This window comes from Pteronotus mesoamericanus, unplaced genomic scaffold, assembly GCF_021234165.1.
Source record: "Pteronotus mesoamericanus isolate MK-2021 breed Mesoamerican mustached bat unplaced genomic scaffold, CSHL_Meso_final contig_657, whole genome shotgun sequence".
NCBI lineage: Eukaryota > Metazoa > Chordata > Mammalia > Chiroptera > Mormoopidae > Pteronotus > Pteronotus mesoamericanus.
This window is the reverse complement of record NW_026555229.1, coordinates 3,736,969-3,764,597: the sequence shown is the minus strand read 5'-3', so window position 1 is coordinate 3,764,597 and position 27,629 is coordinate 3,736,969. Positions and strand designations below refer to the sequence as shown.

Sequence of the window (27,629 nt, the reverse complement as noted above, 5' to 3'; positions counted from 1 at the left end):
CTCCTGCTCTCTCCCTAATCTTTGTACCTAGTTTCAAAAACTGTCTCTTGCATTTCTCTGAGATGAAACTCTAACTTCTATTGGGTTCTGGCAACTACGCCCCTTGCACACTCTTCTTTAACTGAATCCATGCCAGCGTCCTAAGTGAGCCCCTTTGGGACTCTGTAAAGGAAGTGGCTGTGGCACACTTGGACACAGGTCCCATAGGTCAAGCTGAAATCACAGCTGGTCCACATGTTGGCAGAACATCCTCTGGTCCCCCTGGAACATGAGAACTTGGGATGATTTCCAGGAGCTTCTCCAGGACGTTTCTCACCTGCCTCCCCATCTCCCAGGGATGTGGTTGTGAAACAGTTTCCTATCGCCCTCTGGGTTCTGAGGAAGCACAAGGCTTTCTGCCCTGCCCTCTCCTTAGGCTACAACTGCAGACTGCAAATCTGCTCAGCTGCTGCGGGCAACAGCTCCTCAGAAACAGAGCGCCCCACTACCCCACTGCATTGTTCTCTGGCCCCTTGTGTTTCAGTGTCTTCTTATGGGACTGGGACAGTAGGAAGCTGACATTTCTGCTGATCTTGGTCCTGCTGTCTATGTAAAAATAGACTGAATCCAAAAAGATCATGTTGTTCCTTTATGGCCACACCTGTCAGCTTTCCTTAACCTCCCCCTCCCCCACCAGGACAAGGAGGGCTTCTCCTAAACCCCAGCCCTTCCCGTGGCCTGAGCTGTCTGCAGGAGCCGCCTCTGAGGCAGGTGCAGGTTACCACACTCCATCACCCTGGCTGCCGCCTGCCCTCTGGTCTCCCTGCCGAGGGCTGGTCCATCCATCTCAGTGACTGGGCTCAGTTTTTAGGACCCTGATGCCCCCTCAGGCCCACCCACGGCCTCCTGAACTCCAAACTCATTTTCTGACAGTTGGGGGCTCCCAAATTGTCTTTTGTTTTACCACCACATGGCTTCATAGAGAAAAAAGGCTATGTTCTCTCTCTTCATTCCATAGTTCCCTAATGCTATATAAATACCTCATGAGCTCTGGGGAAATGTGAGGAGAACAAGGCTGGGAAAAGTGCTTAGAAATGTTCCAGGTACCAGGGTTAATAACAAATTCTTTCACAAGCATTTCTTCCCTGTGAGGTAGATGAGAATCCTTAACTTATTATTAGATAAATGGGCTCAGAGCTTATGATTTTACAAAGATCAAACTATTCTTCTTCAGAAACCAAACAAATCTCTCTAGTTGAAAGTTCCCATCGGAAGTTAGAAATGAGTTGTGATAAGCCAGTCATTCTAGAGTCTAAGATTTTTAGTCAGAGATAATCAGTTAGCAGTGAAAGTTCCTACCTACCTGGAGCATGGAAGAGATGACCATGGGAAGCATGTGCATGGGAAAGCGCAGGATATTAAAGAGGGTGATGGCGGTGAAGGCTTTTTTCGCATCCAAAACATTATTGCTATCCACCAGGACATAAACTGAAAATGTGGTCACAGACACCTGGAAATACAAGGTCATGAACAAATTATTCCTAAAAGGGCTCAAGTAGCCTTGTGCTAAGTCACAGGAACACAGCAGTTGAAGGAATCACAGGGGTTACCTCAACCTTCCCATGTTACAGATGAGAAAGCTGAGCCCAGAAGTGGAGGATATATTTCGCCTGAGTCATAAAGTGACTTAATGGCATTGCTGGGGCCAGAGCTTGGGTCTCCAGGCTCCTATATCGGTGTTTCTTCCACTATGGACCCGCATGGCCTCCCCAAGAAGACAAGAAGCCCCCTTTGCAAACCACTCCTAAATACCTCATTCAAGCTGAACATCCTGGCAACTTGGGCTGGGCTCCCAGACCGCCAAATTGTATACAAGGGTGGAAACCAGAGTTGGGGGCATGAGGTAGGAAGGGAGGCATGAGGGTAGAGGAGGGCAGAGTTCCCTGGATTTCTGGGCCAGGCCTAAAGGTCCTGGGTATTCTGTCTAGGACAGACCTTCTTCTTCAGGAGGCTGACCCAGCCCGCAGACGTCTCACTCACCAGGACTGGAGTTAAGAATAAGAGAAACATCATCACAGACTGTATCTGCCCAAAGCGGAGCAGATTCTTGAGCTCTTTCTTCCGAATGTTGTAGACTAGGTTTCTGAATGAAGGTTCCCAGGCAAAGTATTTCAGGATCTAATAGGATAGAAAAAGCACAGCTCACACTGTTGCCTACAAAGGACACCAGGCGTGTCTCCCGCCCCCCAGGTTTTAGGATATGGTCCCCAAAATTTGGGGGGGGGGAAGAATCCAGATAATAAAGTATAATTAAAGAAAGGTAGCTTGTATTTGTTGACAACTTACTATGTGCAAACATTTTATAGACATTATTTTACTTAGTCCATATAGCAATCTAAGGGTGACCAACTGTTCCAGCCTGCCTGGCACTAAGGGCTGCCCAGGACACAGGGCTTTCAGTGAGAAACCTGGAAAGTTCTGGGCAAACTAGAGAGAGTTAGTCTCCTTCTTTTGTGGAATTTTATTGTATTTATTTTAACAATAAGGAAAGAGGCTGAGAGAGGCTAAGTAACTTTCCCCGAGTCACCAGTTAGCTAGTAATAGAGCTGAGACTCAAAACCGGGTCTATTCATTTTGCCACATGAGTAGGAAGGCACATCAGAGCTCTGTGTGGAGAAATATCAGGGAATTAAAAGGGCCTCTGCTTCATTTTCAAGCACTTTGCGGTAATGTAAAATCCATGAATTCAAAACAATGTATGTATTGAAAAAGAGCTCATTGGTCACCTTTGGAGGATGAAATGCATTATTTTGAGAGCTGGTAAATAGAGAAAAGAAGAAAATATGTATCCTTCTTATCTGGTACAAATTTTATTTTAAGGTAATCAACTAGTTGATTAAGATAATTCTTCTCTATAGAACTCCAGCTAATCAGTGCCAAAGGAATAATAGAATTAAAATATCACCCTTTGTAACTCCTAATGAAATACTAGGTCAAGGTAATGACAGTGGTTTCTCAGCCTTAGCTGTATATTGGAATCACTTAGGGAGATTTTAAGATATAATATATGACTGGGGCTTACCCCTAGAGAGTCCAATTTAAATGGTTTGAAGTAGGCCCCAAGCCTCAACAAGTTTTACACACTTACCAAGGGATCAAAACGTGCTGCCAGGGCCGCAAATCAGTGCCCTGGGTGCAAAGATGGCAGGACATTTAATGAGGGATGAATCTAGACCGGCAGCGCCGGGACCCTGGCACATTCGCCATCACTGATTTTGGAAGTACATACCATGATCTGAAAGCATCCTTACCACCCCGGTTCCCCAGATCATATCCAAATCTAACCAAGTTTTAGCTGTAACTACGAGTTTACAAGAGATACAGGAAATAAGGTAACTTGGTTTCTCCAATATAACCAAAAAAAAGGGAGGTACTATTGCAGATTAAAAGCACTATCAACTAAATACCATGTGTGGATATTCTTTGGATCCTTATTCAAACTAACCAACAGTTGTTTCTTTTTTTTAAGAGCTGTACGAGGCAATTGTGGAAATATAATGATACCAAAACAATGACTTTTTTTTTTAAGTGTAATAATGGTATTGTGGTTATGGTTAAAAAACAAGTCTTTCCTTTAGGAATATGGCATGCAAAGTATTTACTAATGAAATGACAAGTCAATCTGAGGCTTGCTTTAAAGTAATTGAGCAGCGAGTGAAGTAGGAGCAGAGGGTATAGATGGAACTAGCCAGGTCATGCTGATTATTGCTGGAGCTGGGTGATGTCCACGCATGTTGATATATCACTCTGTTTACTTTTGTATACATTTGACAATTTATAAGGTAACATAAAAAAATAAGACAAATCATTTAGGGAAAATAAATAGAAATCAGGGTTCAAAAGAGGGCCCAAGAGGGGTAAGAGGAGAAGAAACAGGAGACTTGTGAGTAGACGAATCACATGACAACCCACAGGCCTAGGAGCAGGAGTCCACAACCCCTGCTGGGGTCTGCGGAGGCTGAGACCCCCGAGCTGCTGGCATTGCACACAGAGGGGGGCCACCTACGCTCGGCTTCTCACCTTGATTCCATTGAGAATCTCGTTCATTATCTTTAAACGCTGGTCTTTCTTCTTCATATTTTTTACCTGTCAGAACAAAGTAAAACAAAAACAAAAATACACTCCCATGTGAGAGAGTCCAGATTTGCTGCAGATGATACAACTTGGTGGCACTTGTGGCTGTTACTTGGTAAGAGCTTGAGGTGCCCAGCAATGGGAGGTGTCTCTCCCACTCTCCTCTTCGCCCACTCTGCCTCTGCCACGCCCACCTTCTTTCTGATCCCTGCACATGCCAAGTTCATTTCTGCCCCACAGCATTGGCCTGACTATGCCTCTTCCCAGGTTGTTTTTCTCCAGGCTTGCTCCTTGGTGGTCAGGCTTGTGTTGTTCAGAGCTCAGCTCAAATAGCCCCTCCTTACAGAGGCCTCTCCTGACCCTGTAATCTAAAACCACCACCACTCACTTGCCATCACATCACCCTGTTTAATTCTCTGCAGAGAACTTCCCACGCCTTGATATTTTCCTTCTTTGTTTTTGTTTGTTTGAAAGTAGAGGGTAAGCTCCCCGAGAACAAGAGCCTTGTCTAACTTGCAGCCGTGTTCCCAGAAAAGTCGGACACACAATCAATATTTTCAAAATAATTTGTAACTAAATGAATGCATAATGAATGAATGAATCGTGTACGCCATGGAGTTCACCCACCCTAGCCTATAATTCTTGGCAGAGCTAAGGACCATCCACATAGAATCCTGCCAACCAGTGGTAGCAAGGTTGATTGCTAGGGTTTAGGCTTAGAGTTTGAGTCACTCACGTGACTGTTCTGTGTGGTTGGTTTGTATTGTTATGATGAAGAAACAAGGCCAATGATCACTGTTCTAAGAAGGGCCCAATGGAGCAGGGTATAAGAGTTATGTTCAGGGTCCCAAGGAAGCTCTTCTCTCTCCAATCAGGCTCTTCCTTCTAACATGAATGAAGGCAGAGTATAGAAATGCTGAGAGCAGTCAGAACATGAAAAGAGAAAGCCAAGTTCATTTGGGATGGTAGAAAGTCTTCCATCAGTTTTGCCTTGCCCATACTCCCATCAAAAGTTAGAATAAAACAAGCAAAAATATTTAGACTTTGAAGAAGGGTGATTCTCTTTACCTGAATAGTCTTATTCTTGATGGCGATTATCCCATTAACTGGGATTAGGAGCAACATCACACCAACACCTGCTAAGACTGAGGGTCCCAACTCTATCCATAGGAAGTAGATGGATAAGGTAATTTGCAGAACATTTGACCACAGCAGGTGGATGAAGCTGGTCACATCCATGAGCTTCTGGGCATCCACAGACATCAGGTTCACTGTTTCTCCAACGGTGTACTGCTTCCTTGCCTGGTTGGATAGGCTCAGTGCCTAAAGATAAATATTGGGGTTGGGACCCATGGACAAGGCCAACGATACTTGGAAGTAAAAGGGGAAACCCGGGAAGCAAGAACACAGGAGAAAGATGGGCTCCATATGGACACTACTTTTTCGAGGGGCTATGCTTTCTTACCTCCAAATTTTACCCAGTGTTCTCTCATTCTTGACTGTTCTTTCCTGCTATTCTCACCTTCTCCAACTCCACTCCTCCACGCACTTCTTTGCTCAGGAAATTCTTATTTATTCTTTAGTATCAGCTTAGATAGAACTTATTCTGAGAACACTTCCCTTAGACTTACAAGCTTGGGTTAGATACCCTTCTTGTGTACTCCCATAACATCCTGTGCTTACCTCTGCCATTGCATTCACCACACTGAGCTGTAGCTGTTTCATTTTTCTATTTCCCCACCAGAAGTAATCTCTGTGAGGACTAGGGCTACATCTGTGCGTTTCACTACTGTATCACATGGCACACAGCAGGGAATCAGACACTGAAAGATGGAACAAACAGAGGGTTGAAGAGAAGAAGCATGTACTGATTCTGGCCTTGCAGACTTTTGATGTAGCCATGCTCTTATGAGAAGGCTGTGACCATTCCCAAGAAGGACAGAGACCTTAGAATGGAGAGGAAAGGTGCAGGGTTCACACACATGAAACAAAATGACTTATTGTCAGAAATTTGCAGGCAATGTCTATATCTCTAAATCTTGCAGTATGGGCCTTCTGTTCTCATGTTAAAGAGATCAGAAGTCTGATACCCACAGGTCTATCACTTACAGCAATGTCTGGCACAAATGCACTCAGCTAAGGAGCTAGGGTTGGCAGTGGGGTAACTGAAACCGGCTTGCACTATGGTCACCGAATCAGCATCTTCCTGGAGGAAAGAGAACCTTCTTCTAATTCCCACAAAGACAGTGTGTGGGCTACAAGTGGCCCTAGATAGTCATTTCAATGCTTCTCCTAGAAGTTCTATTGTCAATCTTAATCCACCAATACATCCTTATTTGGAACATACCAGGATTCTTGGTTGTACGGTAAAAAGAGGGAAATTTTCTAAAATGTTAGGCTACCAAGGTTCTGGAGAAATCAGTCCACTTCTAGTTTCCTTTTTGGTATGGAATAGAAAAAAATAAGTAACATCTAATTGCCCTTCAACGTTATCCCTCTACTTTCCCTTTCTCAATAAATCTCAGTGAAGTGGAAAAGTCATTGATTTATTCCCAATAGCCCTTGTGTGGGGGCAGGTCTTTGCTATGTGACCGTAGGCATTGAATTGCTCTAAGATAATGCAATTATTTCATAAGACTATGGGTTGATAATGGATGTGAAAAATGCTTCGTAACATTTCACAAATGAAGCATTGTCTAAACATAAGAACGATTTGAAATTCTATCTTAGTAGCAACATTTATTTGTCTCATTAAAAGCTCTACTTTACAAATTCCCCATGAATTGTAACAGTTGCAAAACCTGGGATATATTAATAATAAAATAGAAGAGTGAGGGTGAATGGGGTAGAAGAACAAAATGGGGGGAAATTGGAACAACTGTAATAGAACAACAATAAAAAATATATTTCTATGATTCAAAAATTAGAGAAAGTTTACCCTTGGGTTGTCAATGTGAGAAGTTCTAACTAATAAAATGATTAAGGATGTGTTAAAAAAAATAAAGGGAATGAATCATCACAATTGTAAAAGTGTACATTCGTAGAAATGGCTGAGAGAGCCTAGTTGGTAACCTCATATCCTGCAAACTAGCAGAAATTCAGTATCTTCAGAAGGAATAAAAAAAAACAAACCAAACATTAATTTGGGAGAAGGCAGATGCCAGTGTGAGGGTTTCTGGGAGGTTTCAGACTTCTGACCTAAAGACATTTGGATTACCTGCCTGGGCCTCTTGAAGAGTCAACATTTACTCAGGGAAGACAAAGACACATGAATGTTGTAGGAGAGGAAAGCAAAGGAGAAACCCAGGAAATGTCATGGAGAAATCACTGTGATGGGACTCTTCAGCAGCAGAAGAAAACCGGGAAGAAAAGACACTGGTTTGGTGTTCTGCCCTATAAAAATTCCTATCTCCTCACGTATAAAATTTCCCCTCAGGCTTATTGATCGTATCAATTCTATTTTCATCTCTTTTTTTAAAGTGATTTCTTCTTTATTGAGATACAACTCTATTTTCATTTCTTAAAGGACAAAATGAGACGTCACCTTGGTATCTAGAATATAAGAAAAATACAGTTGCTCTGAGAAAGTTAAATGTTAAATATCAGAGGGAAGATGGACAAATCATCTTACAGAGATGAAAAAGTTCCCATGTCTGCAGAGCTCAGAAGGCAGACTGAATGTGTGTGTGTGTGTGTGTGTGTGTGTGTGTGTGTGTGTGTGAAGGAATCAGGCAGTGGAGGGGTTGGTCAGCACTAAAGATTTAGCAAAAAAAAAAGTCACTAGGAAAAAGTAGGTCTGGGGAGATGGAGGCCTAATCCAAAGCATTCCAATCTATGGCAAAATTGTAGTTTGAGATGGCTGCACCAGGCCTTATGAATGCTGCTTCACGTAGTAATGGATTTAAGTGTTGGTGGTTTTAAGAGTCTTCCCTGGGCCATTTTCTTTTCTGACTTTTCTCCTTGCCAAGAAGGGTAGGAAGGAAGACAGATATGCAAGCTCTGAAGGCTGAAAGGCAGATCTTAGGCAGAGAACAGCTAGCCGGTTCTTCCTCGGAACAGTCCCTCTCCCCTCAACACACACGCTTATGTCTATATTACATTTTCCATATTTTAGTTTCCAAAGAAACATCTAAAGAAGGTTGTACGGTTAGTCAAAATCAAGTGTTAAGGTCAGTTATCATTTTCATCAAACTTTCCTCAGTCTTGGACTAAGTGCTCACATTTGCGAAGGGGGTTTTCCCTGGAGATGCCTGACATAGCCCACTCACCTTTTTATATACAGAAGCGATGATGACTGTCCGTACTTTTATGCCCAACATGAAGCAATGTTGAAAGTAGCACTGAAGGCACAAAGACTGGATGAGGGCCACAGAGAAGAAGAGGATTGAATAGAGGTATCCAGTCCACACATAGCTGTCCTGCTCATTTGCGAAGGAGATCAGCAACCTGCCAGGGCAAAACCGAGTAAGTGACAGCCACCAAGCCTCGGAGGGCTCCACACTCCTCGTGCGCACTAGCTACCCTACCCTACCCTGAAGGTAACAAAGCGACCAGAATTGTCAATCCCATTGGAAGACTGAATGCCACAGTCGTGCCAGTGACCTTGCTCTGGTGTGAAGACGAGCAGGAAGCACTCAGGACTGATGACCCATGACTGTGCCATGGGATTATGAACGATCTGCAGAGCTTCCACTGCAATGCTTTATCCCTGGACAAAGAGGCGGTATGGGACAAGTCAGTTTGTTCCTAAACCACACAAGCTGGGAAGGGAATGAGGACATATATCCAGAATGAGTTAGGAGGGCTTCCCCTGGAAGGTGGTTCATGCCATAGGTCCGGGCAGACGATGGCATCTTGTCATGATTATCCTGAACCTGCTATTGAAGGCTGTGCCTGTGGATGAGGAGGGTACAGACATGAGGCACAAGGCTCCCCTGAGGTATGCCGACCACCTCTTGACATGGCTCAGCCCACAGCAGTTTTGTTTAACAAGGAAGAGTTCCCAACAAAGTATCTGGCTTCCTGTGAGGGGGGGGGGGGGGGGGCGGGGGGGGCCCGCTGGGGGAAAATGTGGAAAAGAAGAAGACTAAATATAGAACACATCATCTTAGATTTTGAAAGATGCTTGCACTCTCCACACACACTGTGCTGTAAGGTAGACAAAAATTGTGAGCATTTTAAAAAGGAAAATTCAATGATAAGCTCCTTCCTGCAGACAAAGGGGCAGAAAGGAGAGGGGCGGAGAAGGAGGCCCTGAGACAGCTCAGGCTCGGAGACTCACTTCAGCAGCTGAGGATTCAGGAACATGAGCAGGTCAAACACCAGCTTGAGCAGGAATGACTTCAGGATGATGACGTAGAAAGTTTTGAAGAGGGCCTTGATCAACCAGGACTTAGGGAAGTCTTCTGTGGTCCCAGACTTCTTTTTTTTCTTTTTAGCTTCTTCCTAAGTAGAAAACCAACAACAGGAGTGTCCTCAGAGCTATGGAGTGTAAGACTGTCCTGCACTGGTAAGGCCCTGAGTCCTGCTGCCTCCTTTGTATGGGGTTTGGTGACACACGGTGGCACTCAATAGATATTTTCGAGTGAAAAAGTAAATGACTTAACTGCTAATGCTAAATTCCACTAAGGTACAAGTTCTAGTAATGCTAAGGCATTATTTTATTTTATCTTTCTATTTTTAAAAACCTTTTTTTATAGAAGATTTCATATATACCCAAAAGGAGAGCAAATAGTACATTCTACCCCCATGTATCCATCACTAAGGTGTTATTAGTGTTGTGAATACTAATAATATAAACTACACTGCGAAGTATAAAATGATGTAAAAATGTGAGGACAGAGTCACCATGACCCTGATGTCCTCCTGCCTGAGTCATAGAGTGCGTTCACACAGATGCTTGTGGGAAAGTTACCAGGACAAGGACATCTTGGCTTTGACTCTGGTTCTTGCTCAAGCCATGCAGCCTGGTTCCAGAGTCCCTCTGGGCATTCTTCTGCCGCCGTCTCTGCAGTGCCCGCCTGGCCTGGGGCAGCTCTCTCACCATGTGCTTTTCAAATCTGCTGACTAGTGTCTTGCTTTTACTCTGCTCATCGACCTCCCAGATATCTTCAAGGGTCAGAGGTTGCTTGTAGCCTTTCAGAACAATGCTAGAATAAAAGGGACCCAGAGGCTGAGGCCCTGCAGGGTTGGAGGCTGTCTCCTGGGTGCCTCCCTCAAACCCCGCCTCCCACTTCTGGGATGGAGGGACAGGAGAATGAGACCTCTCCCTCACTCGCTACCACATCTCCTGACCTTTTGATCTTTACAGAAGAGTGGGGAGAGCAGGAAAGGGATCCAGGGAGGGGAACAGAAGGTTGTAGAGGACAAGAGAAGAGAAGAGGAGGGGCACTACTGAATTAAGAGCCAAAAAAGCATCATCTCCCCCTCCCCCTACTCCTTCCTCTTCAAACATTAGGTGCCTCTGCTGTTCTGGCATCTCCTTGGGGGCCTCCACGATGCTCTTAAGACCTGGAGGCCACCTCCATGTTTTCTTTCTAGATCAGAGCTCCTCAAACTAGGATTTGAAAAAAAAATGGATGGAAAAATAAATCCCTTCTTTATTTTTAATAGCTTCTAATTGATATTTAGCTTTCTTTCTAATAGGGACAAGGGCAACCAACCAGAGTTGCCAAAGGGACTACCTGTGTGTTTGTCTCTGAGAGAAATCACAGATGTTTTCAAGGCTCACTTACACTCATCATTACTTTGAAATTATGGTCATTATTAGACCCATCGCTAGATCTTGTTACTTAATGCATTAATAAAGAAGCATTTGTATTACTACATCACACATTTTGTTTTCTTAAAAATTATTTAGGTAACTATGTTTTAATATATTTGTTTTCCTATATGATCCTGTGCCTTTTATTTTATGCATTGAAAACGTTGTCTAAGAAGGGATTCGTGGGCATTACCAACCAAGAGGTTCTGTGGAACCACAAGGGACAAGAATGCCTGTTCTAGGTCCAACTAATTCATCCCTTTCCCTCCAAACCTGCACTGCACCGCCTGCCTCTATAGCGCCCTGTTCCTGCTCTACTGCCACCTTTTCTTATCGCCCTTCCTTTCCTCCAGGGACCCCCAGGCTACCAAGAGCAAATCTCCCTCCATCTTCTCAGTGGCCCAGTCTGCCCAGTGAAGAGACTGTACTAATTTGATCTATAAGTAAAGGAGAAATGGAGGCCACAGGAGACATTTTGAAAAATTAAGATTTCCATTACTTTCAGAAGAATGAGGGAGTGGGAAAGGAGACAACCTAATTTCCAGGCATTTCCTACCTGTCATACCAACTAAAGGTGATATTACTCAGAAACGAAGCCGTGAGTGATGGATTCTGCAAAACACACACACACACACACACACACACAAATCAGAAAATAAATCAATTGGAAACAGGAACTACATGGGACTTTAAAATCAGAAACTGACATAATGTTGTGCCAGCAACTGTATATGGTATTAAAGCAGGTTGGTCAATATGTATTTATTTGTATTATTAAATGGTGACGCTAGGGTCACCAGTTGAATGATAATCAGACCTTCTGGCATAGAGGTATAAATAACTGTTTGTGTTAAAATTGGTGGGTCAATGTCAAAGTCAGTATTTCCATACTCTCATCACCTCCTGTTTCCTTATGTCACAAAATGGGCTGTATGACTATATTCTGGGCCCGAGGGACCTCCATGAGACCTAGACATCTCAGGGGACCCATATGAGAACTAGACAATGAGACTTTGACACCTTACACTTGTCAAGGTGCCATCCAATTAAATAATCTATGAGGTGGGTCTATTTTGAGTCTCACATCTGATGAGCCATCTCTTCTTGAAAATGCAGAAAGGATCAGGATCAGGATCTGGAGTGCATAGAAGATGAAGAACAGGCATGAGTAGGCTAGACTGGAAGTGCTGCCCTATGGGAAAACAAAAAACAAAACAAAAGGAAAATGGTCTTTTTTCTAAATTAAGTCTAAACAGCCCACATATGTCAATATTTGTGATGAAAGCCTATATCAAATCCTCTAAATATAATTCTATCCCAGAGCTCAACTTACTTTATGTCATTGGCTCCAACTGAGAAGCTGCCTAGCAGGTTCCCCTCATCTCATCCTCTCGTTCCTCCTTACCTTTAAGAGCATCCGGACCAGAGTTTGAAATTGGAAAGTGCCACAGAGTATTGAGAGGATCCAGAATAAGGACAGGAACCAAGAGTCCTTCTGCACACACCATTGCCTGCTATGTTGGATCAGCAGAACCAGGAGCTAGAGAGAAATTCACATCAAGTTGTGAAAAATACTGGCACTAGCCAAGAACAAGAGGCAAAAAAGATGTCAGAAAAGAGAAGAACGGAGGGCTACAAGAGGAGATTGTTGCCTTTAATCTGGCCAGGCAGAAAGCACACAGATGCCAAATTGTAGATTTCCTTCCTGATACCATCCAACTTTCTCTTTTCAGGTCCTCCACGCTCTCCCTGGGATCCCCCTTCCCACCCCATCTCTAGCCACCACATTTGGGCAAGGAGGTAACAAAGAAGGCAGAGGGTCACCATCTGCATTTTAATGGCTTTACTTTGGAAACCAGAAAAATCTTTTCGAGACCCAAGGAAATTAACTTCAGGCACTACAGTAGTCAGGTGGTGGAGGCAGATTCTGTTGAATAGGTGCAAGGTGTCTGTATCATGATTTTCTAAAAATATCTCAGACTAAGCAATTAATAAAAACTTCCCTTATAACATCTCACTTAGATATGATTAATTAAATGTTGGTTTCCTAAACTCAGTAAACCACTATTCTGGGGAAAAGGGGGAAGCCATGATTTGTAGCAATTGCTAATTTCAGTGGTATAAATACTTCCACTGTAATGGGTTTCAAGTCCTGGCATGATGTTGCTAGATGCACCATACCACCGCCTAAACCCTTCTTTGTTTATTTTAAACAGTGTTAACAAACAATATGCCTGCAGCGGCCAGGCAGACCATGTTGCTGAGTGAAGTCTGGGAGACTGTACTGAGTACATGCCTGGTCTAATAGGGGCAACTGCTACTCAATCCTAGTTAACAATTGCCCTGTGGGAATGTAGGCCCATAGTTGCCAGACATTCTGATTTTTCAGGAAAAACTGGAAATACAAATAAGTATGAGTCTTCTTCCTCTTTTAAAATAATGGCATTTAGTTCAATTGCTTTTAAAACACCAGGTAGGCAGCCTCCCTAAAACACGCTTGCAGAAGATACATTAGCTTCTGTCATCAAGTTTGCACAATAACCCTAGACAGAGTGATCCATTGATTACAGTCTACAATCAATTTAAAAGTAATATTTATAACATTTAAGAAAATTCTTTTTATCAATAAACCTGAATTTCACATATGATCCTTAGATGGCAAGATATGAGAGCAAAAAGTACATATCTTAGTCATTAAAGCTAGTACTTATCCTAAGGAGAGGGGTCTATAAACTAGTGCCCAAAAGGTGAAAAGCCAAAATCTGATTCACCCTATTATAATTAAGCTTTGTCTCATCACAGGTCCCTTGAAAAAGGACTTTATTTTGTTCCAACAGAGTAAATTTCAGCTAGATGACTATGAATAGGGATTATATGAACAAGGCAGAAGTGGGCCTTACCCATGTGCACAGGTAGAGGCTTGGATTGGTATATCTAACGGCAGGGATGGTGGCTTGTCCAGAATCTTCTGTGAGTACAAGGACCAGCTCTATGGCTGCTAGAATAAGAAGACATAGAACAAGTACCTGAGAAAGAAAAAAGACCACTGTTAGAAGGATATCATTCTTTAGAATAAAATGGTTCCAGTAACAGATGGTGAAAATGGTATACAGTGATTCACATAACGCACCCAGTAAATACTTCTGGCATGGATTGGAGACATGTAGTTCAGGCAATGGAATAAAGTTCAAGGTATGCTATCATAAGTGTTTTTGAAGAATGTTGAGTGTGATACTTTTAAAATAAGTCCACAAATTCTTTGATATCCTTCTCTTCAAAGAAGCTCCCCTTTCCTTGTGTGTGAGCTGAACCTAGCGACTTTCTTCTAATGACTAGAATCTGGTGGAAGTGGCTGTGTGTGACTTCCAAAACTAGGTCCCAGACAACAGTGTGGCTTCCTCCTTGTTCTCTCTCTTAGATCATTCACTGCAGGGAAAGCTGCCAACCCCATCGTGAGGACACGCAGGTGGCTCTATGGAGAGGTTCACTTGATAAGGAACTGAGACCTCCTGCTGATGGCCATGTGAGTGAGCTATCTGAGAATCAGATCCCTTAGCCATGGTCAGCACTTCATGTGACCTTAGTCCCAGCATATTAATGATAACCTCATGAGAGATGCTGAAGCAGGACTTAAATAAGCAACTACCAAATTCCTGACACAGGAAAACTGTGAGATCAAAACTTTATTTTTAACCTGCTAAATTTTGGTGTAACTGGCTACACAGCAATAGATAACTAAGACAATATATTTAAAAGGAGAATCTCTCACCCCAGTTGGGATGGTACTATTACCTTTCTTTGGTCATTAGTCCTAGCCTTTTCGCCATATAACCTTTGAAGTCAGTATTCCAAACAATTGCGACTCTGTCAACCTCAGAGAACTCCAAGCCAATCAATATTTGTTCTATGAGCTCATGAGACATGAAACACATTGTATTGTCCTAAAAGACCATCCCCACCCATCAGGAAGGAAAATTACTACCTCTGCTGAGGAAGTCTGCCAGTATCTTAGCCCTCAAAATGAAGATCTTTAGTACTATCTCACCTACCTTTTCTACTCCCATCTGCCTATCCCTCCTCATTCTCATGCCGCGTTCATCCAGAGTGACTTGGGCAAAGATACTGGGCCCTTTGTAATGAAAACCCACTGAGGAGGGAGATGAGTCACTTAACTATAGGACTAATACTATTATTTCACAAGGCTAGAGTAAAAAACACACTGAGGGAATGCATGTTTCTCAAGTGTGTTACACAGCATTGTGCTTGCTTCACATGAGACTGTGAATTTGGGGAGGGGGAAGTAATTGCTTTTGAAGTGGTCAGTAATGTTTGCCTTTAGGCAAATTAGGAGATAAAATAGAGCAAGCTGGAGCTGAAGTACCCACCCTTGAAGATGAGTTGGTAAAGAGAATACCAACCAGCACCACATGCTCCCTAGGCCAAGAAAAAGGAGGGGGCCTTGCCATGAGTTTACATGTATTAAATTCATATGAACTGATTAGAAACACATTTAAAAAACTATATCAAAAAGGACCAATTTACTTTATAAAGAACTCCTAAAAGCAATTTTTAAAAACCAACAAACTAACAACCAGTGCAAAAAATAGTAGAATATAAATGGATAATTTAAAGAAGGGGACTCCTAGTCAAGATGGAGGCATAGGTGAACATGCTTCATTTCCTTATGCAGCCACAGAAAGAATTACAACTAGACCTCAAAATAAATAACACCCAGAACCATCAGAAAATCAAGCTGTAAGGAAGTCTGACAACCAAGGATTTAAAGAAGCCACATTCACCCAGGCAGGTAGGAGGGGCAAAGACTTTGAGACAGGTGAAGAGGTGCAGAGACATAGTGTGGCACAGGGAGGCAGCGGTCGCAGAACGGGCAGTCCCCCATTCATGTGTGGTAGATAAAAATCAGGAAGGTTAGCTTGAGAGTGAGCGATCTCAGCCCCAGGCCAGACTGCACATCCCAGGCTTCCAGCACCAGGAAGATGAATCCCCATAACTTCTGGCTGTAAAAACCAGTGGGGGTTGGGACTGCAGAAGAAATTGCCAGATTTTCAGGAAAACCCATACCTTCTGGGATTCAGCACCAGGGCAACAGCTGAAAAAGCACCAGTCACGCTGAGCGAGTACTGGGCAAACCTCCAGAAAGCAGGCAGCAACATTGCCCTTTCTCCAAGCTTTCCCCTGACACAGAGCCACAAAGCGCTGAAGTGGGTGCCGCCCCCTGGCAATTACCTAAGACTCCACCCCACACAATTTATAGGTGCTTTTTCTACAATGGACCACACTACTAAAATAGGGAGTCAAAGCAACTCTACCTAATACACAGAAACAAACACAGGGAGGCTGCCAAATTGAGGAGACAAAGAAATATGGCCCAAATGAAAGAACAGAACAAAACCCCAGAAAACAAACTAAATGAAATGGAGATAACCAACCTATCTGATGCAGAGTTCAAAACACTGGTGATCAGGATGCTCAAAGAACTCATTGAGTACAGCAACAAAATAAAAAAGACCCAGGAAGAAATGAAGGCTACACTAAGTAAAATAAAGAAAAATCTATAGGAAACCAACAGTGGAGGGAATGAAGCCATGATTCAAATCAATGATTTGGAACAAAAGGAAGAAATAAGCATTTAACCAGAACAGCAAGAAGAAAAAAGAACCCAAAAAACAAGGATAGTATAAGGTGCCACTGGGACATCTCCAAACATTCCAACATCTGAATCACAGGAATGCCAGAAGGAAAAGAGCAAGAAATTGAAAACTTATTTGAAAAGATAATGAAAGAAAACTTCCCTGATTTGGTGAAGGAAATAGACATACAAGTCTAGGAAGCACAGAGAGTCCCCAAAGAAGTTGGACCCAAAGAACACCACACCAAGACATATCATAATTAAAATACCAAAGGTTAAAGATAAAGAGAGAATCTTAAAAGCAGCAAGAGAAAAGCAGATAGTTACCTACAAAGGGGTTCCCATAACACTATCAGCTAATTTCCCAAAGGAAAACTTGCAGGCAAGAAGGGGCTGGAAAGAAGTATTATTCAAAGTAATGAAAAGCAAGGACCAACAACCTAGATAACTCTATCCAGCAAAGCTATCATTTAGAATGGAAGAGCAGATTAAGTGTTTCCTAGACAAGATAAAGCTAAAGGAGTTCATCATCACCAAGCCACTGTTACATGAAATGTTAAAGGGACTTATTTTAGAAAAAGAGAAAAATCAAAACTATGAATATTAAAATGGCAACAAATTAACAACTATCAACAACTGAATCTAAAAAAAAAGAAAACTAAGCAAACAACCAGAACATGAACAGAATCATAGGTATGGAGATCACATGGAGGGTTATCAGCTGGGAGGGGGAATGGGGAGAATAGGGGGAAAGGTGCAGGGCTTAAAGAGCATAATTGGTAGGTACAAAATAGGCAGGGGGAGGTTAAGAATAGTATAGGGAATGGAGAAGCCAAAGAACTTACATGTGTGACCCATAGACATGAACTAAGGGGGATTGCTGGAGGGAATGGGGGTACTGTGTAGAGGGGGACAAAGGATGAAAAATTGGGACAACTGTAATAGCATAATGAATAAAATATATTCTTTAAAAAAGGAAGAAATACAAAAGGCTTTTAAGCATATGAAAAGATGTTTAACCTCACTAATAATAAGAGCAGTTTCAAATTATGACATACCATTTTTCACCTAACTGATTAGCAAATATCAAAAAGTTGATAATAAAAAGTTGGTCAAAAAGAGGAAAAAACCTTGATTGAGGGAAATTTACACTATCTATAAAAATTTTCATTTCACATATCCTCAGCTCAGTAATTTCATTTCCAAGAGTTTATCCTACAGACATACTCATATGTACAAAGCTACTTATTGCAGCATTACTTATGATGGTGGAAAATTAGAAATCACCTTAATTTCTATCATTAAGGCACATAAATTATGATACATGCAAATACAGCATCTCAAGTATCCAATAAAAAGAAAAAAGCAGCTCTGTGGTGTGGCCCAGTTGGTTGGAATATCATTTCATAAACCGAAAGGTCACATGATCGATTCCTGGTCGGGACACAAACCTAGGCTGCGGGTTCAGGATGCGTACAAGAGGCAACCAATTGATGTGTCTTCCTTACATCAATGTTTTTCTCCCTCTCTCACTCCCTCCCTTCTCCTCTCTCTAAAAAAATCAATAAACATTTCCTCAGGTGAAGAAGAATAATAATAAAATAATAATAATAGTAATAATAAAGAAGCAAATCTTTACATGTCAAATGGAAAAATCTTCAATTAGTTATTTGTTACAAACATGATTTATCTCTGGAACTGGTATGGATGGTTGCCGATTCAAACTGGAATGAGTGACTAGAGTATCATGTACTGTTTTGTACCTGTTATATTTTGTAACACTCTGTAAATTACCTATTAAAAAGATAAAAAGTTAAATACATTAACCTCCTATTTTAAAAATGAGCAAGTGACGTGGGTAGACAATTCACAAATGAAAAAATAATCTTAACACATTTTTTAAAAAATCAATTGCATTAATACATATAGAGATACAAAGTAAAACAATAGGGTGCCACCTTGCATATAAAAGTAAAAAATATATATTTACATAATGTTAGCAAGGGTGCGGAGAAATGCACTTTAATGCACTTTTGATGAGACTTTAAATTAACAAAAATCTTCCTAGAGTATAAAAAGTTTCCTGTGTGTTTCAAAAGCCTTAAACTGTTTATATATTTTAATATAATAATCCTACTTCTAGGAATCGATATCCTAAGAAAGTAACCTGAATCGAAGACAAATATTCTTGCACAAGAATTTTAACTGGAGTCTCATTTTTAATGGTGAAGAACTTATAAAACCAATAATAACACAAAAAGAGTGAGGGAGAGGTTTGTTGGGAGGACTTAATGCTGCAAGAGTTGCTAAAATAAATTATGGTATACTCATGTGATGAACGATTTTAGTCATCAAGATTATGTTTAAGAATGTTAACATAGGGAACTGTTTTTTATATCATCTGAAGTGAAAAAAGTAGACTACACAATTGTATATACAATGAGTTCAATTATATTTTAAAAACATGCATAGAAAAAGACAGGAGTTTTTTGTCCAAGATGCCAGGTTTAGGACATTTATCTCCCATCCTTCCCCAATCCATTGAAATGACAGTGAAATACCCAAGAAATAAATCCATGATAGCACTTGAGAATATGAATGAAGAAGGGTGAGCTCAGCAGATCAGGTAAGTTTTAGAAGACAAAAAGCAAACATGCCAATAATGACAGATAAAAGCAGAGAAAACCACAGCCGAAAGCACACAGGAAAAGGCAAAACACTGAAGAGCGGCTGAGACCGATGCTACTGCCTGCTACCTACGCCTAAGTCTCCTGTCTGCCCCACCAGACTTACTCTCCACTCTTGTTACTTAAAGCCTAGAGGAGCAAGTTTGCTGCTTAAGCCCCAAACTGCTTTTAGGTTTGGTAGAAAGCTTGTTTTTATAGCCGAAATCACATTTTTAGATCTATGTTTATTAGAGCGTTTTTGTCAATAAACTCCCAGTAAATAGAATTAGACTCAAAATTTTAATAATATGTAAATGTACATTCTTTTCCCTCATTTGTATTTAGTTAATATGGGAATACTAGGTGATTCTCTAAATTTGGGATTCATAAAGGATAAACCTCCCTGTCATACAATAAATTTTACTGCTCTTCCCTAATAAGTGATGAGTATTGAAGTCTGCTTTACTTACAATTTTCATCTGTGTGAGATTTTGGGGTTTGTTTGCTTTTTGTTTATTTAGAAATAAACACTGCGTAGAAAATTTTTTTTTAAAAAAAGCAGAAGCAGTCAGCCTGAATAAGGCAAGAAGAGGGGAGCCCTGGCCTGGTGCCAGCACACGGAGAGGAAAGTCAGCCTACCCGAGACTGCAGCTCTCTCCACATCACGGTCTCTCCACGTGATCCCGTTTTGCCTCAGCCATCTGTTTCCTGTTGGGAGCCTGACTGTTAGTGCTGCCTCCTCAAAGGCGTTCTCCTCTTCCTAATAGAACCCCCTTTTGTAACATATCTACCCTACTCAGCTCAGCCATATGTTTGGGTAGAACCTGGACCCACCTCCAAACCCATGGGATGAAATAAAAGCAGTCATCATGCTCCCATTCCCCTGGCCTGTGACTGCTTTTGCCATGAACATGTGACACAATTCTGGCCAAGGAGAAGTGGGGGACAGCTTGTGGGAACTACTTTGTAGGGGCTTCTGGGAAAAGTTTTCTTTACCGTTCAAAGTGATAACAGATTCAGGGGATAAAGAACTCTTCACAACTCAACAATAAAATGACACAAATAAGTCAGCTAAAAAATGGGCAAAGGATTTATTCAAGAATACTTTTTTCCAAAGAAGGTATACAAATAGCCAAAAGCATACGAAAAGATGCTTAACATTATTAGTCATTGGGAAAATGCAAATCAAAACCACAGTGAGATACCACTTCACACCTAAAAATCAAAAAGATAGACAATGACAACTATTGGAGCAGATGAGTACAGTAGTTCTTCTTATCCTCAGGGGGGTACGTTCCAAGACTCCCAGTGGGTGCCCAAAGTGGCAGATAAAACTGAACACAATATATACCATGTTTTTTACATAAACATACATAACGTTATGGCTGCCCTTTGGCAAATCCGAACTGCCAGCTCCACTGCTCTTGTACTCTGGGGCCATGATTAAGTAAAATGAGCGTTACTCTAGACAGCACTCCAATCTGAGACAGTCAGTCTGATACCTCAGATGGCTACTAAGTGACCAGCGGGTGGGTAGAGTACACAGCGCGGAGACAAATGGATGATTCCCCTCTAGGTGGAATGGAGCTGGATGGTGAGATTTCATCACACTACTCATAAGAGCACGCAATTTAAAACGTATAAATTGTTTATTTCTGGAATTGTCCATCTAATATTTTTGGACTGTGGTTGACCACAGGTAACTGAAACCATGGAAAGCAAAGGATAAGGAGGGACTCCTGTGTTGGAAACTCATACATTGCTGGCAGGAATATAAAAGGGTGCAGCTACTTTGGAAAAACGTGCGACAGTTTCTCAAAATACAGACTTTCCATAAACTTAGGAAATGAACCAGCAAGCCTACTCCTAATTATTATATATACCCAAGAAAATTGAAAACCTATTTCCATCCAAAAACTTGTACATAAATGTTCCTAACATCATTATTGAAAATAGACAAAGAAGAGAAACAACCCAAATGTCCATTAACCAATGAATAGATAAATAAAATATGTTGTACACATACAATGATTAATTATTCAGTCATAAAAAGGAATGAAATACTGATACAAGCTACAATCTGGATGAATGTTAAAAACATAATGTTATATGAAAAGAGCCAGACACAAAAGGTCACATTCCCATTTACACCTCAGCACTTGCACAACCTCCAGAACCAGATTCTTCTTCTGCTCCCCTGGACTATTCACTCACTCATTCATTCATTCACTCATTTTGTAATTCAATACATTCAATTTCCTACTGTGCATCAGATCCTTTCAGTAAGAATGCCTTTTTTTTTTTTTTTTTTTTAATTCAGAGAGAGAGAGAAAGGGAGAGAGAGAACATCCATGTGAGAGAAAAGCGTCAATTGGTTGCCTCCCACATGTGCCCGGACCAGGAATAGAACCTGCAGCTTTTCAGTTACTGGATGATGCTCCAACAAACTGAGCCACACCAGCCAGGGCAGGATGCACCTTTAAACAGATAAATTTGCAGAGTCTTTCACCAGCTTGGTCAAGCAAACAGACCAGATGAGGTGAAAAAAAAAAGTTCAGATGAGGTGAACGCTGCATTAATGACTAAACAAGAATGACAGTAACAATTATTCAGGAGAGTGAGAGAGGAACAAACAGCCCAAAAGCAGGTAGAAGAGGAAGCAGAGAAATAAAAAAAAATTTAAATCAAGTTGAGGAGTGAGGTAAGAAGAAGGTTCTCATGGAAAAGGTGAAGTTTTGCTTTGTGAGGAATTATTCTTCTGACTTTTTCAGAAAAGAGACTAATTATTTGGGACTTTTTAAGAGAAAGCTCATCTGTGTTTGTCACTCCCATGGCAGAGGGCAAAAGTAAAGCATAAATTATAAATGGAGCTCCTGAGACTAGGAGTAAGGATGAGTGGATTATTCTCTAAGGGGGAAAAGAGAAGCTAATACAGTGCTTTTCTTTTTCTCCATAGAGATGAGTGTTTATAAAAGTTAAACAAAATGTGATATATTTATAGAGTGGACTATTATTAGCCATAAAAAGGAATGGAAGTACTGCTCTGGCCGAGTGGCTCAGTAGGCTAGAGTGCTGTCCCATGCAGCAAAAGCTTGTGGGTTCAATCCCAGGTCAGGGAACACACCTAGGTTCGATTCCTGGCTGGGGTGTCTATGGGAGGCAAACAATCAATGTTTATTTCTCTCATCAATATCTCTCTCTCTCTCCTCCCTCTTCTCTCTGTAAAATCAGTAAACACATCCCTGGGTAATGATTAAAGAGAAAAAGAGCCCTGACCTGCGTGGCTCAGTTGGTTGGGCATCATCCTGCAAAATGAAAGGTTGCCGGTTCCATTCCCGGTCAAGGGTACATGCCTGGGTTGTGGGTTCATCCTTGGTCAGAGCACATATGAAAGGCAACCGACCAATGTTTCTCCCTCATGTCAATGTTTCTCTCGCTCTCTTTCTCCCTCCCTTCCCCTCTCTCTAAAAATAAATAAATAAAATATTTTCAAGAAGGAATGAAGTACTGATAAACGCTACAACATAGATGAACCTTGAAAACCTTATGCTAAGTGAAAGAAGACAATCATAAAAAACACCAACCATAAAAGACCACATATGATCCCACTCATGAAATGTCTAGAATAGAGAAACTATAGAGAGAGAAAGTAGATTAGTGGTTACTTAGAGCTAAGAGTGTTGAGGAGATAAGGGGCTTCTTTATGTGGGAATGAAAATGTTCTAAAATTGACGGGGTGATGGCTGCCCCTATCTGTAAATACAGTTAAAAATATAGAATTGTTTCTAAATGGGAGAATTGTGGGGTAACATGAATTATATCTCAAGAAAGCTGTTTTGTAAAAGTTAATTTAATAGCTATTGAGATACCAATTTACTCATTTCCCAGGCTTTTTTCTTTTTTTGGAAGCTCCAGACTTGACTGACTGTACAGAGCAAAAACAGGGTGTACCTTTTAGACACGTTCAACAATCCAGTATGGAGTCACTGTCAGCCATCCATTGAGGTAATAGGGTGTAACAGGAACATCCTTAGGAGGGGCCTAGAATGCCCTAAACCACAAGTCTGGACACTTGAATAAGGACCCCATGTGCACACTCATATGAGTGGGACCTCCACCCCTGGTGGGCTATGAGAACTCAGAGCTCCAACCACCAAAAATCAAACTTGGCTATGCCAAGGGTCGTTCCCGGAGCCCAGCTGGACTTCAACTCCACCAGACGTGTGCCACCACTGCGGCCTCCTGGTTTGGGACTGACACCTGCATCTCCACATGCAGGCACCGCCAGTGATGGGGGCTTCATGCTAGATGGTCACTCTGCTCATTTCTATTGCATAAGCTCCCCCTCTCTGTGTGCAATCTGCGTGTGACTTTACTGGCTTATTAGGGAGGTCTTTCCTAATAAGCCTGGCATTGTGGAAAGACACACACATGTCTGAGTGACTCCTTTTTGGATGCTCCCTTGCTCATACGCTAACCAAAAGCTCTGACTCATTCCCGAGGGCATTAAAGACTATCGTTCAATGTTCAGAGTCTAAAACACTCTTGCCTCAATCCTTATTTCTAGAGTGCACTTGATACCAACATTCAGTAGATGCCTACTAAGTGCTAGGTCCTGCGCTCAGCACGCAGGCCAACAGGGCAGAGTAAGGCCCTGCCCCCAGCTCTCAGACATGGTTCTTTCCCTATCCAGAGCCCTACAAATCCCCTGTCAGCCCCATCTCAGAGTGTCAATGCAAATCCCACTTCCTTTGGCCAAGTTCTTTTCTTCCTTCCTTTCCTAGTGCAGGTAGCCTGAGGTCATTGGTGTATACGCTCACAGAACTCTGAGTTTAACTTACCTTTCTAAAGCTCTGAGTAAAGGGGAAATAAACACAGTGAAAAGGAGCGAGTGGTTGATCTTCTGAGATAGTAACCTCAGTTGAGGGTGTTTCATTTCCCACAAGATTCTCTACACTAATCAGTGTAGCCGGCTGAGGGACTCCTCCCCTCTTTCCTCCTGGGCTCTCTCCTGCAGGCCCTGCTCTTTCCACTATTTCCTTGCTCAGGCATGTCACTGTGAGCACACACCTTTTCTCCCTCTGCTGTGAGTGACCATCTAGACTTATGGAAGACTGTGGGAGAATGAAAGCCCCATTTCAGATCCAAGTTTGGAGAGATGAGTGACGATGGTTGGATGGACTGAATGGTGCAGAGGACATATTACATAGTTCATTTTCACCTCATGGTAGGTGCCAACTGAATCACAGTCTCCTGATAGGTTAAAACAGCGTAAAGATAGGGAAACCAGTGTTCACTTCTCAAATACTGAAAACAATACCCATGTATTTGACTGATTGGGTACCCATTATTGGTGTTTAGGGTTTCCTCTATCCATAAGATACCTGAGTCACTATTCTTTTGGAAAAACCAAAGTCACCTTAAGTAAGAAATATAGCAAGGGACCAGAGAGGCATAGGACAGGTGGAGAGACGGACACTCAAAACATGGCTCTACCTGAGAAAATAGCACCTGGGAAAGTGGGTTAAAGACAGAGAAGACACTTTAACCACCAGGAAAATGTCTCTATGGTGCCCCAAGGAATTAGTCAGCAAATAGTGGGTTTTCCATACCTGTTTAGCAAGGTAGAGTTTGGTTAAAGGAGATTTCTTGGTCCTGGATCTGTACACATGGAGAAGCTGCCAAGGGGCCAGGAGCCAAAGGAAGCCCAAGGGAATCCAGACCAGAACAGTTTGCTCAAAACAAATCGGCAGGTCCGCCTCCGGGCTATCCAGCAATGAGGCATTCTGGGGGACCAAAATGTAAGATTTGTTGCTTACATGTTTTTGAAGACAGGAGACCAGCCATAGCCCATACCCTCCACCCCCAACCCATTTCCAAGCAATTTTAACTCAGATCTATATTTACATCCAGCCTGACCATTTTACTAGCTACATGTTTCTATTCATCTCCATTGATATAAATTTACCATTCAATGATGCTTAGTGACTTTTTGGCCAATTCAACCTCTAAAGACCTTTCTTCCTGTGATTCTAAGCAAAGTTCCCCACCAGTTATTCTGACTAAAATTCACCATTACATTTGCCAAGTTGCGGGAAGAGGGACAGTTCCTTAATCCAAAGAGGAGAACAGTTCCTTGGGATATAAAAACCCCTTATTTTAGTTTTTCCCACTGAATGAACTTGCTGGCATACATTCAAACATGCAGGCAGCCCTGGCACATGGCTCAGTTGGTTGGAGCATCATCCTGCACGTCAAAAACTTGCAGGTTTCATCCCTGGTCAGGGCACATGTTTCTCTCTCACATCCATCCATCTCTCTCTCTTTCTCTCTCTCTTTCTCCCCCTTCCTCTCTAAAATCAATAAATGTGTCCTCTAGTGAGGATTTTTTTTTAAAAAAGAGCAGGCAGCATGCTTAGTCATACTATGACATTTCTACTCCCAAGGGCTTCTGTCAGAACCCGAGGGGGCCTTCAGCACAGAAGTGGCAATGACACTAATGGACAGAAAGCTTATTTCCAGCAAGTTCTGCACTAGTCCGCATTCTGCAATAAAGAGAAGCATCTTGTGAGTTGAAATGAGGGGGATTAGTTTTTATATCTGAGTCAGATGAAGGTAGTTTTTTCTCTCCTAATAAATATTTTTGAATTGTTTTGTATGACTGTTTGCACAGACTATTTAAAGAAAAGGATGAGGTGCCCTGACCACGGTGACCTGCCAGATAATTCTCCAGAAGAATTCTCAAGGGCTGGCCAATTAAGCTCTTCCTTCCTGGAGCAGACAGTTCCTGCCTTGAGGGCCTTGGAGCGCAGATTTTTTCTAAGATTGGGAAGTGCCACCCATGTGCTCTGCTCTGTCATTCCTACTCTTCTTAACTCTCTGTGAGGTTATCCAACTTTAGAATTAAGAAGACTTCTTATCCAAGATATTTACAATTTTTAACAATCTGGGTAATTCTGATGCTGACGCTAGGAGTTTGTAGGCCACACTTTCACAAAATCACTAAATGCAAGGTCCCTTCTCATTCCCTCTTCCACCAAACCATTCGACTTTGTTTCAGTGCTCATGATGCCCGTATTTGCATCCCTGGACTCAATTTCCAGTCCATGTCACTAACTGCCAGTTCCTTTAGAGAAAAGCGTTACTGTTTCAGCATTAACACTTCTCAACCGGACTCAATCATGGACCTTCTCTGCTTCCTCCTACCTCACAAATCACCCAGTTCCCACTCCTAACATGGATGAAATTGGAAGCCATCTCTCTTTTTCTCTTTAGATAGGCAATATTGTAGATAGCTTGTCCAAGAAAAGAGTCTGGGATACAATAAACATGTGTTATAAAATTAATACATTACTTCTTCCACATAGAATATCTTCTGGAGATATTACAGCCTTCTTTTATTTTAAAAATACCCTGAGTTTTAGACCAACCGCATATCTAACTTCTCTGGTTCTTATTGGTAGACACTCTAGGCTAATCTACTACTTGTTCTGAGTCTGAAAAGAGGAAAAGTATACTTTCTCACCCAAAAAGTAGAGTTGCAGAACTTCTCCAGCATGATTCCTGGAGCTCTTCTGAAATGCAGACTCCTGTATGACTGTTGTTTCTTATGGACTCTTTCCCTCAGAGAAGGTGGAAGGTGAGTAGCAATGTGTCATCTCCCATTCTGATGTTCCAATTGAAGGCAGGTCTCCTGACCTTTCATCTCAACAATTTAATTGTTAACTTTGCCGTAAGGTGTGTTTACATGACCCCAGTGGACAGACACGTGACTGAGGAGACCTGGGACAAATACACTCGTCAGTTCCTGAAGCACCAGAAGCTTGCCTAGATATGAACATAATTAAAAGAAACCACTGAATGATGTCAGCAGAGCCAACTGACAGATCAGGAGTCGGGGAGCCTTTTCTTCTCCAGAGGACGTGTGATCTAAAGGGAGAAGCCTCCATGGAGGAGTGTGCACCTCTAAATGTGCAGTTTCACTTCTGTTTGAGGCCTTGGAGTTCATAGAAGTGGGAAGTATCCTAAAACACAGAACTTAAAGTATGTTTTAAAATAGTGTAAACTTTGAAAAAGTCAGATATGAAACAGCATATTCAGTGTGAACCTACACATGTATAACTTACACATTTATCCAAAAAAATGTTAACCTTAGCTGTAGAATTGTAGGTAGTTTTTACTTTCCTTTTTGCTTGTCTGTATTTTTTGGTTTTTTCATAATTATCAGGTATTATTTATGTAACAATATTTTTAAAGCAAATTCTTTGTGTTGTAGTAAAAAAAAATCCACAATGTAAAATTCACCATCCTAACCATTTCTAAGTGTACAGTTCAGTAGTGCTAAATATACTTTCCTTATTGTGCAATCAATCTCCAGAACGTTTTCACCTTGCAAAACTGAAACTCAGTGGCCATGAGACAAAATCTCCATTACCTC

The 27,629-nt window shown here is 41.7% G+C and overlaps 1 protein-coding gene across 2 annotated transcripts in view; it reads right to left on the bottom strand.

The window, feature by feature from the left end:
• ABCC2 (ATP binding cassette subfamily C member 2) overlaps positions 1–26,883 on the bottom strand; it is a 57,505-nt gene extending 30,622 nt beyond the window's left edge. For both annotated transcript variants that reach the window (XM_054581347.1, XM_054581348.1), the window contains exons 1-13: positions 26,718–26,883; positions 24,805–24,978; positions 13,777–13,902; positions 12,282–12,416; positions 11,961–12,068; positions 11,433–11,488; positions 10,028–10,262; positions 9,395–9,558; positions 8,382–8,559; positions 5,182–5,436; positions 4,060–4,125; positions 2,020–2,157; positions 1,343–1,489 (exon numbers count right to left, since the gene is read on the bottom strand). In XM_054581347.1, the coding sequence (XP_054437322.1) occupies positions 1,343–1,489; positions 2,020–2,157; positions 4,060–4,125; positions 5,182–5,436; positions 8,382–8,559; positions 9,395–9,558; positions 10,028–10,262; positions 11,433–11,488; positions 11,961–12,068; positions 12,282–12,416; positions 13,777–13,902; positions 24,805–24,978; positions 26,718–26,750 (1,815 nt within the window). In that variant the 5' untranslated portion in view covers positions 26,751–26,883. The remainder of the gene's footprint in view (positions 1–1,342; positions 1,490–2,019; positions 2,158–4,059; positions 4,126–5,181; positions 5,437–8,381; positions 8,560–9,394; positions 9,559–10,027; positions 10,263–11,432; positions 11,489–11,960; positions 12,069–12,281; positions 12,417–13,776; positions 13,903–24,804; positions 24,979–26,717) is intronic.
• Positions 26,884–27,629: the final 746 nt, after the last annotated feature.